This window comes from Mixophyes fleayi, chromosome 8 (genome assembly GCF_038048845.1).
Source record: "Mixophyes fleayi isolate aMixFle1 chromosome 8, aMixFle1.hap1, whole genome shotgun sequence".
Taxonomy (NCBI): domain Eukaryota; kingdom Metazoa; phylum Chordata; class Amphibia; order Anura; family Limnodynastidae; genus Mixophyes; species Mixophyes fleayi.
Window position 1 is genome coordinate 141047838 of NC_134409.1, and position 17607 is coordinate 141065444.

General features: G+C 51.1%; 1 protein-coding gene across 3 annotated transcripts; it reads left to right on the forward strand.

Moving 5' to 3' along the window:
• Nucleotides 1–6933: 6933 nt before the first annotated feature.
• Nucleotides 6934–16921, forward strand: LOC142099922 (RNA-binding protein 5-like). 3 transcript variants are annotated; one of them, XM_075183890.1, is made up of 25 exons: nt 6934–7040; nt 7741–7810; nt 8002–8167; nt 8795–8959; nt 9036–9105; nt 9610–9683; nt 10910–10993; nt 11080–11140; nt 11402–11467; nt 12205–12383; nt 12460–12557; nt 12902–12989; nt 13089–13151; nt 13235–13298; nt 13379–13461; nt 13551–13653; nt 13727–13818; nt 13890–14066; nt 14157–14303; nt 15387–15464; nt 15553–15735; nt 15821–15895; nt 16095–16192; nt 16278–16407; nt 16502–16921. In XM_075183890.1, the coding sequence occupies exons 2-25, from the start codon at nt 7794–7796 to the stop codon at nt 16625–16627; spliced, it is 2487 nt and encodes an 828-aa protein (XP_075039991.1). In that variant the 5' UTR covers nt 6934–7040; nt 7741–7793; the 3' UTR covers nt 16628–16921. The 3 variants fall into 3 exon arrangements, with proteins under 3 accessions (XP_075039991.1, XP_075039992.1, XP_075039993.1); XM_075183891.1 differs by having other exon boundaries at nt 12223–12383; XM_075183892.1 differs by lacking the exons at nt 6934–7040; nt 7741–7810; nt 8002–8167; nt 8795–8959; nt 9036–9105 and having other exon boundaries at nt 9265–9683.
• The last annotated feature ends 686 nt before the right edge of the window (nt 16922–17607 follow it).

Below are 17607 nucleotides of genomic sequence, written 5' to 3' on the forward strand. Positions count from 1 at the left end.
CAGGTGGTTGACCACGCAGAATCTAGCCAAGGCTCAGACCGTGCAGATGGGCCTCTGAACCTTAGTAACTACGGACGCAAGTCTGTTAGGCTGGGGAGGGGTAACCGGGGTCCCTAAGGTTTCAGAGACTCTGGTCTCCCCAGGAGGCTACACTTTTGATCAATGTCCTAGAACTCCGGGCGGTTCACAGGACATTAACAAGGGCGCAGAGGTTTCTAGCGGGGAAGCCTCTTCAAATCCAATCGGACAATGTCACGGCCGTGGCATACCTAAGCCACCAGGGGGGGGACTCACAGCGCTGGGCCATGCGAGAGACAGCCAAAATCATGATATGGGCAGAGCGCCATGTACCCTAGGTTTCGGCTGTATACATCCCAGGCGTAGAGAATTGGGAAGCAGACTTTCTCAGCAGGCAGAAGGTTCACCCAGGCGAATGGTCCCTCTGCAAGGAAGTTTTTGCCCTCCTGCCAGAATGCTGGGGCATGCCAGAGATCGACCTCATGGCCTCCAGATTGAATCACCAGGTCCCCCTGTACTGCTCCAAGTCTGGGGATCCTCTAGCAAGCGCAACAGATGCCATGTCAACCCCATGGCAGTTCCGACTGGTGTACCTGTTTCCCCCCAATACTAAAGAAACTAAAAGGAGAGCAGGTCCCCGCAATTCTAGTAGCCCCTCATTGGCCTTGCAGGGCATGGTTCTCAGACATTCTGAGGCCGACAATGGACCCTCCGTTCCACCTGCCAATGCGACCAGATCTTCTCATTCAGGGCCCTCTTCTGTGCCACGATTTAGACCATCTGGCTTTGACGGTGTGGCTATTGAGACCTTAGTCCTCAAAGCCAAGGGTTTCTCGCAACGGGTTATTGACACCATGATCAAGGCCAGGAAGTCATCCTCCTCGGCCATATATCACAGAGTCTGGATACTTTGGTGCGAGTCATGGGGTTCCCATACTTCCAGGTTTAGCCTGCCTAGACTGTTGGCCTTCCTGTAAGATGGCTTAGATAAGGTACTCTGGCTGGGGTCCCTTAAGGTCCAGGTTTCGGCGAGTTTCCAGCGGAAACTTGCGGCTCTCATCCCCTGCAGGGGGTTCTTCATGTTCAGCCCCCTTTCACTCACCCAGTAGAGCCCTGGGACCTCAATCTGGTGCTCAAGGCGCTCCGTCATCCGCCATTTGGACCCCTTCAGATGGTGGAGCTACACCACCTCACTTGGAAGATGGTTTTCCTCTTCCCTATCATGGGCGGCACGACATGGTGCTTTGGCAGAGCAGCTATACAAAGCAGCCACATGGTCATCTGTCCATACATTTGCTAAGTTTTACAGGTTCCAGGGCTTGGCATCCTCAGATGCTATCTTTGGGCGGAGAGTATCACGCACAGCCGTTCCAGAGCATTCCCTCCCTTAGGGGCAGCTTTGGTATGTCACCAATGTCTCGCAGTGTACCCCAATGGCAGGAAAGAGAAAGGAAGGTTTTTACTCACTGTAAAATCAGTTTCTCTTACTTCATTGGGGGACACTGCACACCCTCCCTTGCTCTGTAAATAGTCTGTTATCTGAGTCTGTGTATGTGAGTCTATATGCTTCTATTCCTGGACCTTCAGGGCGCCCCTTTCTCATACGCTTGGTTAGTCAAAACTGAGGTATCCACAGGAGAGGAGGGGCATAGTAGGGGAGGGGTGTAGAGATCAAAGAAGTTGATAAGTGCACTATACGCCAATGTCTTGCAGTGTCCCCCAATGGAGTAAGAGAAACTGATGTTAATGCAAGTAAAAATCTTTTCTTTAAGTACCTTGGGTGTAGCAGCTGACTGGTCAACATTGAGAAAAGTCTCCCCTCTCTACTGAAGCATGAGCTGTCTGCATGGTCTAGTAGCCTGGTGATCTATTGATAGTGGTGATGGAGTTCCTGGTTCGCATCCACTCGGCATGGTGTGTTGCACAACGCTGAATGATGACAATGAGAAAAGTCTTGCACTAAGCTAGACAAGTGGAGGTACCTATTTGATTCCCCAGACCAGCTTCTTTTAAGTACCTTGGATGTTACACCAGGCTGTTTGATGAGATTGAAAATAATTGTACTAACTTGTTTAAAGCATTAGATTACTCAATATACTAGTAGGTTAATGCTTTTTTTTTATGGTGGAGACCTGGTGTTGAATCCCCAGACAGGCTTCTGTGTAGTACTGTGGCTGTTGCATGAGATTGATTAATAACATTGAGAAAAATCTTCCCTTCCACTTCAGGGTTAAGTTAGTGATCTAGTAGAAAGATTCTCTCCTAGCAGTGATGGTGGAGTCCTTGGTTTAAATAACCAAGCAGGCTACGTCCAATGGGCTGGTTGAAGATGATGAGAAATTTCTCTACCACTTTCCTGTCAGGTTTGCACACGAAGAAGTGAGTGGAATCCTGCTGTCTTAACTGGGATTGGCTAGACTCCCCTGGAGGTGCGAAGTCTAACGGTGGAAGGTATTCACCAGGGAATCCTGCAAGGAAATTTGACTTAGCGGGTCCCACCCTGCAGGTTGCAGCCCTCCAGGGAAGTTCCCAGTGTAACAGATGGGAGAACAGATCTAAACAGCCTACAGAGAGATACAGTTCAGGTATCCGTTAATAATAAAACTATTACCACTCAGAAGTGGAACATGAATACAAAGTCAATGGAGTACAGGATGCACTGCAGATGAACCACGGCAGTGTGCAGAAGGGCAGAACCAATCAACGGAGTTCCACAATGTAGGCAGAATACATAGTGAGAGTAGACAGCAAGGGCTCCTAGGAAGTGGAATACAAATACAAAGTTAATTGGACTGCAGAGAATACTGTGGATGGTGAAGCACGGCTGTTATACAGGAGAATAGACACAGTCAATGGAGTTAACGGTTCAAGCTGATACATAGTGAGCATTAGCAACAGCGAGTACCACTAAAATTGAAATAGAATGTAAGTTCGATTGTATCCATATATGCAATAACGAAGAAGGGACACAGACACCACCGAGATGTGGAACGAGACGGCAATGGTCAGCAATCCATGCAGAACAGCTAGCGGGTGTTGATAGCAGAGATCAGCGGAATAAGAATTACAGCAATGATGACCCACGGCTTGCCACAAGAATGTGGACCAATTCAGCAGTAGACAGCGGTACATGTAGGAGAGCTAGCGGGCGTAGACCACAGAGATACCACAGATGAATGGAACAGGTGAACAGAGATCAACGAACTCCGAGTATGCAGCAACGATGACCCACGGCTTACCACAGGGATGTGGAAAGAGTAGCAGCAGTCAGTGGTGTATGCAGACTAGCTTAGCGGGCGTTGATCACAACAATACCACAGAAGAACGGAACAAATAAGCAAAATAGATACAACAGGAACAGACAGCTGAACTAGGTCAGGTGTAGACTTGAAGAACCAGCAAAGGATAGGTGAAAGGAGGAGCCTATAAAGGAGGACTAGCCAATAGTAGAATTAACTAAAACCACAGGTGACGTAATCACAGATATAAAGCGTGGCTGACAGTCTGTACCAAGAAGAGGTTTAATATGAGAATCAGTGCTTTGAGGCTCGGGTGGAGATACCCAGGGAGCGGAGTGTGACACTAACATAAGAATTGACTAGCATGCAAATACAATACTGGCAAAGCCAGAATGCCATGGTTCAAATACCCTGGCAGATTTGCTTTTAATACTTTAGAGTTGTTGCACCAGGCTGGCGGATATCATTGTGAAAAGTCACATATGTTCGTTTAAGCTGGCCCTGATGCCTAACCAGGTGCCTTTTTTCAAATTTCATAGCATTATATTGTTCCGATACCTTCAATATTGTAACCAGAGCTAAAATAATGTCCTACTGGACAAAAGCATAATCCATCTTGATGGTCTATTACATGAATGTTTTGTTGGCACTGATGGTAGAGAGTCCATAGTTGGCCCAAGCAGGCTTCTTAATAGAACCTTGGATGTTGCTCCAGTCTGGTTGATGATATTGAGAAAAAAAGCCCTGTAATAAAAAAAAAATGTTTAAGCTGTTGGCCTATTATTCTACTGTGATGGTAAAGTTCTTGCTTAGAATCCCTAGGCAGGCTTAGGCTTTAGTACATTGACTGTTGCACCAGGATGATTGATGACATAAGTGAATGCACTTACAAAATTCTTAAAACTTTAAAGCCTAAAACATCTTCGTCTGGGGAGCTGCACATAATCCTACCAGACACAAGTCTACATATAACAGGGAGATATATGTGATGTGTGTTCGCCCACATTAGCTGCAGCTGTAGAAAATCAATTGGGCACTCTCACGTTTCCACCACAGGGTCTTTCTCCTATAAAATAAAGCTTAAGCCGGTCCCTTGAACCAATAACCAGGTGCGCTGCTGACTGTGACAGTGGAGACACATGAGCTAATCCCCAGGATCGCATTTGCATGTTGCACCAAGCAGGTTGATTGAGAATAGTGTCTCCATGTGCCTATAGTGTACACTACCCGAGTAATGGTGGGGTCAGAGGTAGCCGCAGTTTTCACCAGAGGGAAAAATATCAGTAAAATATCGCTGGGGCAGCTAAGTGATACTGGCCTGGAGCGCTAAGGGTCCACGTATCGCTTTGTCTTAATACTTGAGCTTTCAGTTCAACTAATAAAAATATTAATATTTTGAAACTATTGTCTATTCAAAGATTAAAGTTCAATCATTTGGAGTCCTAAGAGCGATAACTACGGCTGTATTGGGCAGAGTGGCCCTATTGAATCATCCGTTTACGCTGACAATGATGCTTTGATATGATCCCTGTGCGGTCCCAGTGTAGTTATACTACAGCACACTACCATATCGGAGAACATGCTGCCATACTAGGGAACACGCTGCCATACCGGAGAACAGGCCGCCATACTGGGGAATGTGCTGCCATATCGGAGAACAGGCCGCCATACTGAGGAATGCGCTGCCATGCCGGAGAACAGGCCGCCATACCGGAGAACAGGCCGCCATACTGAGGAATGCGCTGCCATGCCGGAGAACAGGCCGCCATACTGGGGAATGTGCTGCCATACCGGAGAACAGGCCGCCATGTCAGGGAACATGCTGCCATACCGGAGAACAGGCCGCCATACTGGGGAATGCCCTGCCATACCGGAGAACAGGCCGCCATGTCAGGGAACATGCTGCCATACTGGAGAACATGCCGCCATAATGGGGAATGCGCTGCCATGCCGGAGAACAGGCCGCCATACTGGGGAATGCCCTGCCATACCGAAGAACAGGCCGCCATACTGGGGAATGTGCTGCCATACCGGAGAACAGGCCGCCATGTCAGGGAACATGCTGCCATACCGGAGAACAGGCCGCCATAATGGGGAATGCGCTGCCATGCCGGAGAACAGGCCGCCATACTGGGGAATGCCCTGCCATACCGGAGAACAGGCCGCCATGTCAGGGAACATGCTGCCATACTGGAGAACATGCCGCCATAATGGGGAATGCGCTGCCATGCCGGAGAACAGGCCGCCGTGTCAGGGAACATGCTGCCATACTGGAGAACATGCCGCCATAATGGGGAATGCGCTGCCATACTGGAGAACAGGCCGCCATGTCAGGGAACATGCTGCCATACTGGAGAACATGCCGCCATAATGGGGAATGCGCTGCCATGCCGGAGAACAGGCCGCCATGTCAGGGAACATGCTGCCATACTGGAGAACATGCCGCCATAATGGGGAATGCGCTGCCATGCCGGAGAACAGGCCGCCATGTCAGGGAACATGCTGCCATACTGGAGAACATGCCGCCATAATGGGGAATGCGCTGCCATACCGGAGAACAGGCCGCCATGTCAGGGAACATGCTGCCATACCGGAGAACAGGCCGCCATAATGGGGAATGCGCTGCCATGCCGGAGAACAGGCCGCCATACTGGGGAATGCCCTGCCATACCGGAGAACAGGCCGCCATGTCAGGGAACATGCTGCCATACTGGAGAACATGCCGCCATAATGGGGAATGCGCTGCCATACCGGAGAACAGGCCGCCATGTCAGGGAACATGCTGCCATACCGGAGAACAGGCCGCCATAATGGGGAATGCGCTGCCATGCCGGAGAACAGGCCGCCATACTGGGGAATGCCCTGCCATACCGGAGAACAGGCCGCCATGTCAGGGAACATGCTGCCATACTGGAGAACATGCCGCCATAATGGGGAATGCGCTGCCATACCGGAGAACAGGCCGCCATGTCAGGGAACATGCTGCCATACTGGAGAACATGCCGCCATAATGGGGAATGCGCTGCCATGCCGGAGAACAGGCCGCCATACTGGGGAATGTGCTGCCATACCGGAGAACAGGCCGCCATGTCAGGGAACATGCTGCCATACTGGAGAACAGGCCGCCATCCTGGGGAATGCGCTGCGATGCCGGAGAACAGGCCGCCATGTCAGGGAACATGCTGCCATACTGGAGAACATGCCGCCATCCTGGGGAATGCGCTGCGATGCCAGAGAACGCGCCGCAATACTGGGGAATGCGATGCGATGCCGGAGAACGCGCCGCCATCCTGGGGAATGCGCTGCCATGCCGGGGAATGCCGGAGAACATGCCACCATACCAGGGATACTGCGCAGTGAAGCGACCTGGGATCGCCTCAGCTAATTGGTGGCGGCCATGATGACTCTCTGAGGCACTTTATAACATTTTACTGAAAACTGGTTGTCCCGAATTTCTGAGTAACCTCATGGGGCCTCTCTGATGTAGAACTACAATTGACTGCATGGTGTGGCACGCTGGGACTTGTGGTTCCACACACCGCTGATAGATGAGCTGTACCTCACAGCACAGGCTCGGGACTACACCTCCCGTCATGCACCGCTCCCCAGCCGCGCTCTGCTCCTATTGGCTGCCCCGGCGGTCGGCGCATGCGCGCAGCGTTGTGGAATCTTCCAGGCGCCCAGTTCCGCGCGGTGCACTGTGGGTAGAAGACGGGTGGAGCCGCCGCCATTTCGTGCAGACAGTGAGTGAGGAGGACGCTGCGCCCGAGGTGCGGCCTGACGGTGAGTTCCGGCTGTGTGACCCCCTCACTGGGCCCGCTCTCAGGGTGACACCCCCACAGGGGGGTGGAGGTCACCGCGGCATGCTGGGGGTTGTAGTGCTCCACCGACACTGCATCCTGTGTGGGGGATGGGGGTGACCCCCCCCCCCAGAGGGTGATACCGGGGTGACCCCCCCCCCCCCCAGAGGGTGATACCGGGGTGACCCCCCCCCCCCCCCAGAGGGAGACACTGGGGCACAGCCGCGGCTTAGACCGGGTATATGTAGTCCAAGGAGCTTGCACTCTATGGGGGCAGTGATCTGTGAGACGGCCTCAGGGTGATGTATTTATGTCCCTGTAGCTGCTCAGTATTTAGTGATATTTCCGCTCATACAGATCCCTCCATGTAACGTGATCACTGAGCCCATTGTCCTGAGTGTTACTCTCTGGAGCCTCCAGGTAACATCCACCGTATGGAGCTCAGTGCTCCTGGGGACTGTGTGCAGCTCTGGGGACTAATTAGGGGCATAAGATGGTTAATGGGCTTCAAGGACCTAGAAGCAGTAAGTTCAGTAAGAACATTACACCTGGAGCTCAGTTAATGGGGCTCTTACAGCTAATAATATGCAGCAGATATTTATATTTCCCTCCCCCAGTTACTGGTTATGACCTCAGGTATGGATATTACAATGCAGATTGTGTGACTATTGTTTCTTGCTCAGACTGATCAGCCATACCGAACACAAGAGGACCCAGACTGTACACGTGGAGAAGCATGGGCTCGGATAAACGGTGAGTCCGTCTGGTAGGCTGCAGATAGTATTGGGCCTGACAATGTGTTCTGGTGGCTTCATTTACAACTGAAGACATTGTGCCAGCTGTGTACTTAGACTGGTGTTAGATGCTGCACCATGGTGACTGGTCCTAGAACAATATGCAGATAGAGAAGCCTGTATAACGTGACTTGTGGCATTGTCTTGCAGTGTAAGTCGCAGTGAGCGCAGTGGGAGATACGGTTCAGCATTTGATAGAGATGATCGTGATGACAGAATCTCCAGAAACAGACGTAGAGAATCTAATGATTACAAAAGATACCGCGATGACCGAGATGATCGATATGATGATTACAGGGATTATGACAGCCCTGATGTAAGTACAGGTTATACGGTAAGGGGGCAATTATAAGAGCAGGTCAGTTGTGCTGTAACCAGAACAACAAATTGGACTCTTAACATGTATTTTTAAGGTGCATTGTGCTTGGTCCTTAGTTTATGTACTGTCCATCTCCTGCTTGTCCATGTGTACCCTTTATTAGCCAATCCATTGTCGTGTTCAAAGCAGCACATAGTATGTCAGGGAACGTGTGCTGATCTTGTGGGAGGGAGGGACCTGTCCACTCATGCAGCCATTTTAGTCGAGAGGGGACTGTACGTAATGGGCCGGAAGCCACAGATTGGGAGATTGTGGAAAGAAAGGATGGTTGTGGGAGGAGCAGAAAGTCAGCAGGACCCCCCTGTACAGAGTATACCGGGATGTGAGGCCCCTGTCACTCTATATGAAACAGGTTCATCCATCTAGCTTGTTTTAGTACAACCTGGGGAATGAAAGCCTTTATCTGGTTGCTATTGGTTACAGCGCCCTTTTCCCATGCATACCTTTTCAGAAATGTCCCCAAATATCTGTTCATAGTAAGTATTTAAGCTGGAGGACCTGGATTGTTCTGTACCTATTGTGTGCACTGTTTATAAGATCAGCTTTACTTGTGTTCTCTTCCAGCGAGACAGAGATCGTGAGAGGAGAAACAGTGACCGCTCAGAAGATGGCTACCATTCAGACAGCGACTACATGGACCACGACTATCGCAATGACTATTACATGGATGAGAAGGAAAGCAAGACAATCATGCTGCGAGGTCTCCCTATAAACATTAGTGAGAATGATGTGAGTACAGGAGTGTAGGAACGCTGTATAATCCTGATACACATTCAGCCATCTTTCTAACGCTGTTATTCTGCAGATCCGGGAGCTGGTGGAGTCCTTTGAAGGCCCACAACCTGCTGACGTGAGGCTGATGAAACGAAAAACAGGTGAGGTTCTATCCGGCCCGATGTGGTGCGCTCCCACTCGTTCTATATTCCCACCCCCTTCCCTGGGGATTAGCCCTCTCTCCATCCCCATACACCATCAGGTATTGATTGGCCTTGCCATGGCTAAGGAACCTCTGTGTAGTTTTGAGCTGTGATTTATATGCTGCGTATATTCCTTTGTGTGGTCTTGGTAAGTAGAAATGTTTAATGTCTGCATGGTCTGCTCCACCTCCCCTATTCCTCCCATATTGTCCAGTATGTGAGGTGCCGTACTGCGGTAGTCCTTACATTCAGGCGGTGGAATGGGTCGCTGGTGGGGCTACTTAATTTAGAGGTTCCTTATCATGGCAGTCCATGTAAGACAGGCAAGAGGACTGCAGCCATGGATGCCATAAAGCACTGCTAGATCCATGGGCTTTGTCAGTTGGAGAGATGCAGCTGTGTTTTCTGTAAAAGGAACTGACTAACACTAGTATCCCGTCTATATCTGAATGCTGTCTCTAGGTTTAAGCCGCGGTTTCGCCTTCGTGGAGTTTTATCACTTGCAAGATGCTACCAGCTGGATGGAAGCCAATCAGGTTGCTTCACTCGCCAAGTCTAGAATACTCCTGAGAAATGGCACTTTACATATGTCTGTAACCGAGATCGAAAAGCAGAACGAGGGTGGGGGGAGGGGGTGAAGGGAGAGAGGCTTTCAGGTTCATGGTGATCTTGACAAAGGGGGACAAGCTCTGTGTACATTGAAGCTTTCTGCAGTCTGAATGTTGCTATCAGTATTGCACAATGACTAATTCTCTGTGGAGGGAAAAAAAAAAAACCTATAAGTCGGTAATTTTATTTATTAATAATGATGGCGTGCCGTCCTGGGCACATCGTATGGGCCCTTTATCTGAATGTCCCTTTAATGTACACAGAGGGCTCTATGTGGTCTGATGTGCAGGTTCTGTCCCCTCCCTCTCCCTGGGTTACTGCTGAGTACATCTGACAGACACATGTTCTATAGTAACTGCACAGGGCCTGGTCTTATGTAGATGGGTATGTTATAACGGGATCGTATATAGTGCAGATAGCGTTAGATTCCCTCATTAATGTGATTTCATTCCCACATAGTAATTCCCAGGGGGAGATTTGTCATGTATAGAAAATGACAATTTGGATATTAAATCATCAGATTATACGGGCTCGTTATAAAGAGTCTGATATTGGACTGACCGTGTCCATAGTCGTCTTATGTAGTTGAACATTGTGACACTTGGGGAAAGTTAAGTGAAGACGTCATGTTGTACATCCCTCCCCCATACTGATTAGAAGATTGGGGTCACTGGGATGCTTGTGGGGGTGGGTGATAATTGTGCACCCAAACATACTTTTGTTATAGTTCCCTCATCTTGACCCTTCTAATGCCAGAGGCGGTTGCACTGTTTCCCCTGTGGCTGTGAAGTGGTTGGGCCGTGGGAGGACCTCTGATAATCACACATGTATTTACAGAGACTTGATATAGACTGGAAATACTGCGTGCAGTATTAGGACTCATCTTTCTGGAGCCCCATTGCCCTTGACTATATCTACCCCCCACTCTCTCTGTTTCTTCCCTCGGCAGCTCTCTGCGCCTCTGAATCCCTTTCCTCTATCCACCCCCTGTGGTGGGGGTTGGCCAGGCAAAGCATTTAGCTGTGGCAGTGGGTGGTCCTTCCCCACGTTGCTATCCGTATTAAAGTCGGGAGCTCCCTCCCCTCCGCCAGGGGATAGACGTCCACTTACCAGGATGCTGGAAATAACTTGGCTTCTCTTTATCTTCTTGCAGAAGAAGCTGGTGATCCAGGGGAAGACAATCGCGATGCATTACAGCAATCCCCGCCCCAAGTTTGAGGACTGGCTGTGTAACAAGGTGAGGTTATACTAGTTATGTTATGGTTGGGGTGCTGGGGACAGGTGAACAGTGACCATTAAATGCAAAGATCTCTGCTTTTATAGTGTGGCCTCTACAACTTTCGACGAAGACTAAAATGCTTTCGCTGCGGAGCAGCTAAGACTGGTGAGTGTTTCCTACAAACTCTGTGCTCCGGTAACTTCATTCCTGTTCTATGGGCCGAGAACAAGGTTTGTTGCTCGTTAGATGTGACATCCATAGTGTTAGCTGCTGGTGTCATTTACTAGGTTCTGTATACTGACAGTAATGAGCTAGGTCTACATGTAGAATGGGTCCTGCTCTCGTTAATGCTGGAGAGGAGAATATAAGACTTTCTGCTGTCACCGGGGTCACTCATGTTCGGTCTCATTCTTTGTGTCTCTTCAGACTCTGATATGGAAGCACCTTCTGGAGCCTCGGAATCTCTGCAGTCTGCCGATTACTATAGTGACAGTAAGTGTTTCTAAGGCATCAGTCCACAGAGGTACATGCTAACCGCAGTGAGGTAACTGGCAACCACTTGGTGTACCTCTGACACCTGGGAGAGGGGGGTGCTGGGTGTACCTCTGACACCTGGGAGAAGGGGGTGCTGGGTGTACCTCTGACACCTGGGAGAGGGGGGTGCTGGGTGTACCTCTGACACCTGGGAGAGGGGGGTGCTGGGTGTACCTCTGACACCTGGGAGAGGGGGGTGCTGGGTGTACCTCTGACACCTGGGAGAGGGGGTGCTGGGTGTACCTCTGACACCTGGGAGAGGGGGGTGCTGGGTGTACCTCTGACACCTGGGAGAGGGGGGTGCTGGGTGTACCTCTGACACCTGGGAGAGGGGGGTGCTGGGTGTACCTCTGACACCTGGGAGAGGGGGGTGCTGGGTGTACCTCTGACACCTGGGAGAGGGAGGGGTGGATGCTGGGTGTACCTCTGACACCTGGGAGAGGGGGGTGCTGGGTGTACCTCTGACACCTGGGAGAGGGGGGCGGTGCTGGGTGTACGTCTGACACCTGGGGGAGGGGGGTAATATGGGAGCCACTACATATGACTATCTAAATGTAACACTTCGCATTTAATGACCAATAAATGAAGGAAGAGACGACGTGTGCACTATTTAGAGGGTGGTGGAGTTAGTAATACATTTGTAGATGCTGTGCAGAGGACCCCCGATTACAGACAGCCGGGTGTAACCTTATTAGGTGGCTATGTATCCTCAGCCATAATCCTCCGGAACATCGGCCCACACACTGTGGTGGATTCCATCTTGGCTGCCCTGGCTCCCTATGTGTCGCTGGTGGTCAGCAACATCCGGCTGATCAAGGACAAGCAGACCCAGCAGAACAGAGGATTTGCCTTTGTACAGTTACCGTCTGCCCTGGTGAGTGATCAGCGAGTGGGTTGTGTCCTTGTCCTCAGCCCAGATCCAGAACTCATCTGTGATCTCCCTCTTACAGGAAGCGTCTCAGCTCCTGCAGATTCTGCAGACTCTTCATCCACCTCTCAAAATTGATGGGAAGACAATCGGTGTTGATTTTGCCAAAAGTGCCAGAAAGTAAGCGGGTTACCATGTATAGATGATTTATCTTTGTTGGATATTTTGGTGCTGGTTAAAGGGCCACTAAACTGAAACTGACTTTTATAGTAACAATCACAAGTTTCCTGTGCTTAGTGGAAGTCATGGTCTGTTGTAGGCTACAGCCGGAGGCCGTGTCCTTAACTACATCATGAGATTACCTTCATATTGCCTGTTATTAGTATAGTGTAAATTGAGTTTATAGGGCAGTTATTCCATCAAGAAGTTTTGGTTCGGTTCTTTTGCTGTCTGAGGGGGGTGTACATGGGGAGTTCATGGTCTAATAAATCCTTGTCTTATGTAAGTGTTTTTTTTGGCGGCAGGGATCTCGTTTTGCCGGATGGAAACAGAGTCAGCGCGTTCTCTGTAGCGAGCACGGCCATAGCAGCGGCTCAGTGGTCTTCTACACAGGTAAGTGTGGTCGTCACGCAGGACGTCACATGTTTCTTAAATCTCCTGCTCTCAGGCTTCCCATTGATGTCTAGTCTTTAACCTGTTATTCTTCTGTAGGCTCCACAAAGCGGGGATAGTGCAGAATTTGGATATGGGCAAGGACAAGAGGGATATGGACAAGTGAGTATTACTGGCTCTGTGAATTGCCCTTGCCTTTGATTTATTAGAGCAATAATAAACATATCTTTTACGAATACCTCCAGGATTATCAGCAGTTTTACCAGCCTCCGAATGGAGGAACTGAAGCGGGCACAGCCACAGCGGCGGGTGAGTAGAGAACAGATCTGTATAGTAAGAGTGGTCTTTATATATACATACCATGTGATCACATATGGCCTGTTCTACAGAGGGCACTGCCCCTGCCACCGCTAGCACAAGTGCCGCTGTAGTGTGTCAGAGTCCACAGCTCTACCAGCAGCCTGGATCACCGGTAAGTGCGCTGCTTTCACCAACATTGAATGCCGGGTATTACTCTGCCAGACACAGTATATATGTGACGTCTGATCGGTCTTTCCATAGACGCAGCCCAGCTCCAGCACCACTTCCAGCTCGGCGCCCAGCACAAGTACGGGCACAGATGAGGCTGCTCCTCCAAATGCCATTATACCGGGTGCAAAATACGGTAAGTGCCATATTGGAAGTCTGACACCCGCAGGGCAGAGCGCCGTTACTGAATGTTACCTTTCTGTTCTCAGCTGTTCCAGACACGTCCACATATCAATACGATGAATCCTCTGGATATTACTATGATCCACAAACTGGTCTTTATTACGATCCTAATTCTCAGGTAAGCTGCTGTGCTGGTACGTGCCTTAATTATACATCACAACACCAGCTAATGCTTGTTTCTTTCCATAGTACTACTACAACTCTCTGACGCAGCAATATCTGTACTGGGATGGGGAAAAACAGACTTATTTACCAGCTGCAGAGGGGGCAACACAGAGCGGAACACAGGCAAATGGTTCTTCTGCCAGCGGCACCAAGGAGGGTAAAGAGAAGAAGGAGAAACCCAAAAGCAAGACCGCTCAGCAGGTAAAGAGGAAACGTCATCTTCTGTCCCAGATACTCTTACACCGGCCTTAATGTATCTTAATGTAACTTAGCGCAACTTACCTTCCCCAGATTGCTAAAGATATGGAGCGGTGGGCAAAGAGCTTGAACAAACAAAAGGAAAATTTCAAGAACAGCTTCCAGCCGCTGAGCGCCCGTGATGAAGAGAGGAAAGAGTCTGCGGCTGCTGATGCGGGTTTTGCCTTGTTTGAGAAGAAGGTGCGTTTTTTCCATCCACCTCTGTGTCCAGTGCTGGCCGAGAGTGAGCGAGCGCCCCCGTGCTGGCCGAGGGCGAGCGAGCGAGCGCCCCCGTGCTGGCCGAGAGCGAGCGAGCGCCCCCGTGCTGGCCGAGGGCGAGCGAGCGAGCGCCCCCGTGCTGGCCGAGGGCGAGCGAGCGAGCGCCCCCGTGCTGGCCGAGGGCGAGCGAGCGCCCCCGTGCTGGCCGAGGGCGAGCGAGCGCCCCCGTGCTGGCCGAGGGCGAGCGAGCGCCCCCGTGCTGGCCGAGGGCGAGCGAGCGCCCCCGTGCTGGCCGAGGGCGAGCGAGCGCCCCCGTGCTGGCCGAGGGCGAGCGAGCGCCCCCGTGCTGGCCGAGGGCGAGCGAGCGCCCCCGTGCTGGCCGAGAGAGCGAGCGAGCGCCCCCGTGCTGGCCGAGAGAGCGAGCGAGCGCCCCCGTGCTGGCCGAGAGCGAGCGAGCGCCCCCGTGCTGGCCGAGGGCGAGCGAGCGAGCGCCCCCGTGCTGGCCGAGGGCGAGCGAGCGCCCCCGTGCTGGCCGAGGGCGAGCGAGCGAGCGCCCCCGTGCTGGCCGAGGGCGAGCGAGCGCCCCCGTGCTGGCCGAGGGCGAGCGAGCGCCCCCGTGCTGGCCGAGAGAGCGAGCGAGCGCCCCCGTGCTGGCCGAGAGAGCGAGCGAGCGCCCCCGTGCTGGCCGAGAGAGCGAGCGAGCGCCCCCGTGCTGGCCGAGAGAGCGAGCGAGCGCCCCCGTGCTGGCCGAGAGCGAGCGAGCGCCCCCGTGCTGGCCGAGGGCGAGCGAGCGCCCCCGTGCTGGCCGAGGGCGAGCGCCCCCGTGCTGGCCGAGGGCGAGCGAGCGCCCCCGTGCTGGCCGAGCGAGCGAGCGCCCCCGTGCTGGCCGAGGGCGAGCGAGCGCCCCCGTGCTGGCTGAGAGAGCGAGCGAGCGCCCCCGTGCTGGCCGAGAGAGCGAGCGAGCGCCCCCGTGCTGGCCGAGAGAGCGAGCGAGCGCCCCCGTGCTGGCCGAGAGAGCGAGCGAGCGCCCCCGTGCTCGCTGAGTAATATCTCCTCTCTCCACAGCAAGGAGCGTTGTTTGAGAGACAGCTACTACCGGAAATGATGATGATGGTGAACACCGAGGAGGAAAGACCTCCCAAGGTGAGAATCACAGTCTTGCATAGGATATGGGTGGTTGTGTAGGTTTGTCTGCTCTTATTAACCTGTTTGTTTCCCCCTCTCTGGGCAGCGGGCACTGGTTGCAGCTTACAGTGGTGACAGTGACAATGAAGAGGAGCCAGAGCGGCTGCAGGGAACTGTCGATGAGGAGAAATTGACAGACTGGAAGAAGATGGCGTGTCTATTGTGTCGCAGACAGTTCCCCAACAAAGACGCTTTAACAAGACATCAGCAGCTGTCAGACCTACACAAGGTGAGTTTGTGGAAATTGGCTCCTTGTTTACACTGTAGCGACTCCATGTGGCTTCATAGAGTATATCCTCTTAATTCTTTTACAGCAAAACCTGGACGTGTACAGGAGATCAAAGCTATCTGAGCAAGATATGGAAGCCCTGGAGCAGCGTGAGAGAGAGGTGAGAACCAGCCTCATCCTTCTAATGACAACATTTACAGACCAAATATGTTATGATTATCATACAACAGACTGTTCCCAGAATCCTCCGCTCATCACCTTGTTATACAGTGATTAGGTCTCGGAGCATTAAACATGTGAAAGGCCAGTCAGTACTTGCTGACATTGGAGTGATACTGATTATGATTTTTCCTTTGTAGTCTAAGTACAGGGATCGGGCAGCAGAAAGACGGGAGAAGTACGGTATCCCAGAGCCACCAGAGCCCAAGCGCAAGAAGCAGTTTGATCCTACTGTAGTGTAAGTGTCTACTGGGTAACGTAGGGAGTGTTAGAGGTCGGATGCAGCTGATGCACAGGTCTTACATCCCCATCTTGTTCCACAGAAACTATGAGCAGCCCACCAAGGATGGGATTGACACTAGCAATATCGGAAACAAAATGCTGCAAGCCATGGGCTGGAAGGAGGGCTCTGGGCTGGGGCGGAAGAGTCAGGGAATCACAGCCCCTATACAGGTGAGGACCTGCGCCATGTGTGGCAGTGAGAGGAATGTTTTATGTAAGTTTCTTGTTTCGCATTTCCTTCTACTAAACCTCTGTTTGTTTGTAGGCTCAGGTCCGGATGCGAGGGGCTGGTTTGGGTGCCAAAGGCAGCTCATATGGTGCAAACACATCGGATTCTTACAAAGACGCAGTGAGGAAAGCAATGTTTGCACGATTCACTGAGATGGAATGAACTGTGAGGATGGAAAGGAAATGTCTGAACTTTCCCCTCTAGGGGGCAGCAGTACCTCAGCTGAGCAGCATCGTTGTGGCCCCTGAGAGAGAGGGGCTATAGTCCCCCTGTAAATATGTATAATGAGTCTGTACAGTGTAAATATTTTTCTGTTTCTATGTTAGCACCTGGGCTGTGTGAGATGGGGTTTCCTCTTTTCAGTAAATGAGGTGAATTCTTTCTAACTGATAAACTTTGTACAATATTGTTTCTCCCCTCCCCAAAGAAATAAACTTGAAAGCAAAATCCAAACAATTTGTTGATAATAAAATAGAAGACGATGGAACTGTGTAAAAGATTCTGATGAGAGGTACCCTAGCTGGATGGAAGAGCGTATAATGAAACGTGCAATCTCCCCAGTGGCCAGTGGGTGGCAGTATCTTGCCATTTACGCCTATCCACAACGATTGTTTCACTCTAGAGTTTTTTCATGAAATTTATGGGTGATGTGATATGTGCCCCTTACTGTATGTGCTGCAGACTACAGCCCTCATTCTGTCCTGAATGTACATAAGCTGGGCCAAGTACTGCAGAACTGAGAAGACTGTTCGGATACATAATGATGGCAGCTGTATGATGTAATGACTGCATATCTGATGATACCAGCAAGCCAGGCATTTGGCTGGAGGAGGGAAACTGCCATTGTGGGATAAGTTATGTGTACTCACCTATATGATTTACCTGTGATCTTCATCACATAACCACACTACAGATATCTGCCTATACTGCTGGGCGTCACTGCCCTATGGCATCACTAATCGTGATTTTTTTAATAGGTTTTTATCATATTTCATTTGATTTTATAAACTGAACGGTTGTTTGTATGATTGGCATGATAATTGGTTGAAAAACCTGAAGTGTATACCCAGCTTTAAATGTACTTTCTGAGTACTAGGGGGTATGTGGTCATAAAATGTGTCAAATATTTAGCTTCAGCAAAA

Excerpts from the sequence above, each read along its gene's own strand:
- LOC142099922 (XM_075183890.1), top strand. Across the intron at positions 11,141-11,401 it reads CTGCGGAGCAGCTAAGACTG|ACTCTGATATGGAAGCACCT; the intron begins GTGAGTGTTTCC and ends GTGTCTCTTCAG. Across the intron at positions 16,408-16,501 it reads GAATCACAGCCCCTATACAG|GCTCAGGTCCGGATGCGAGG; the intron begins GTGAGGACCTGC and ends GTTTGTTTGTAG.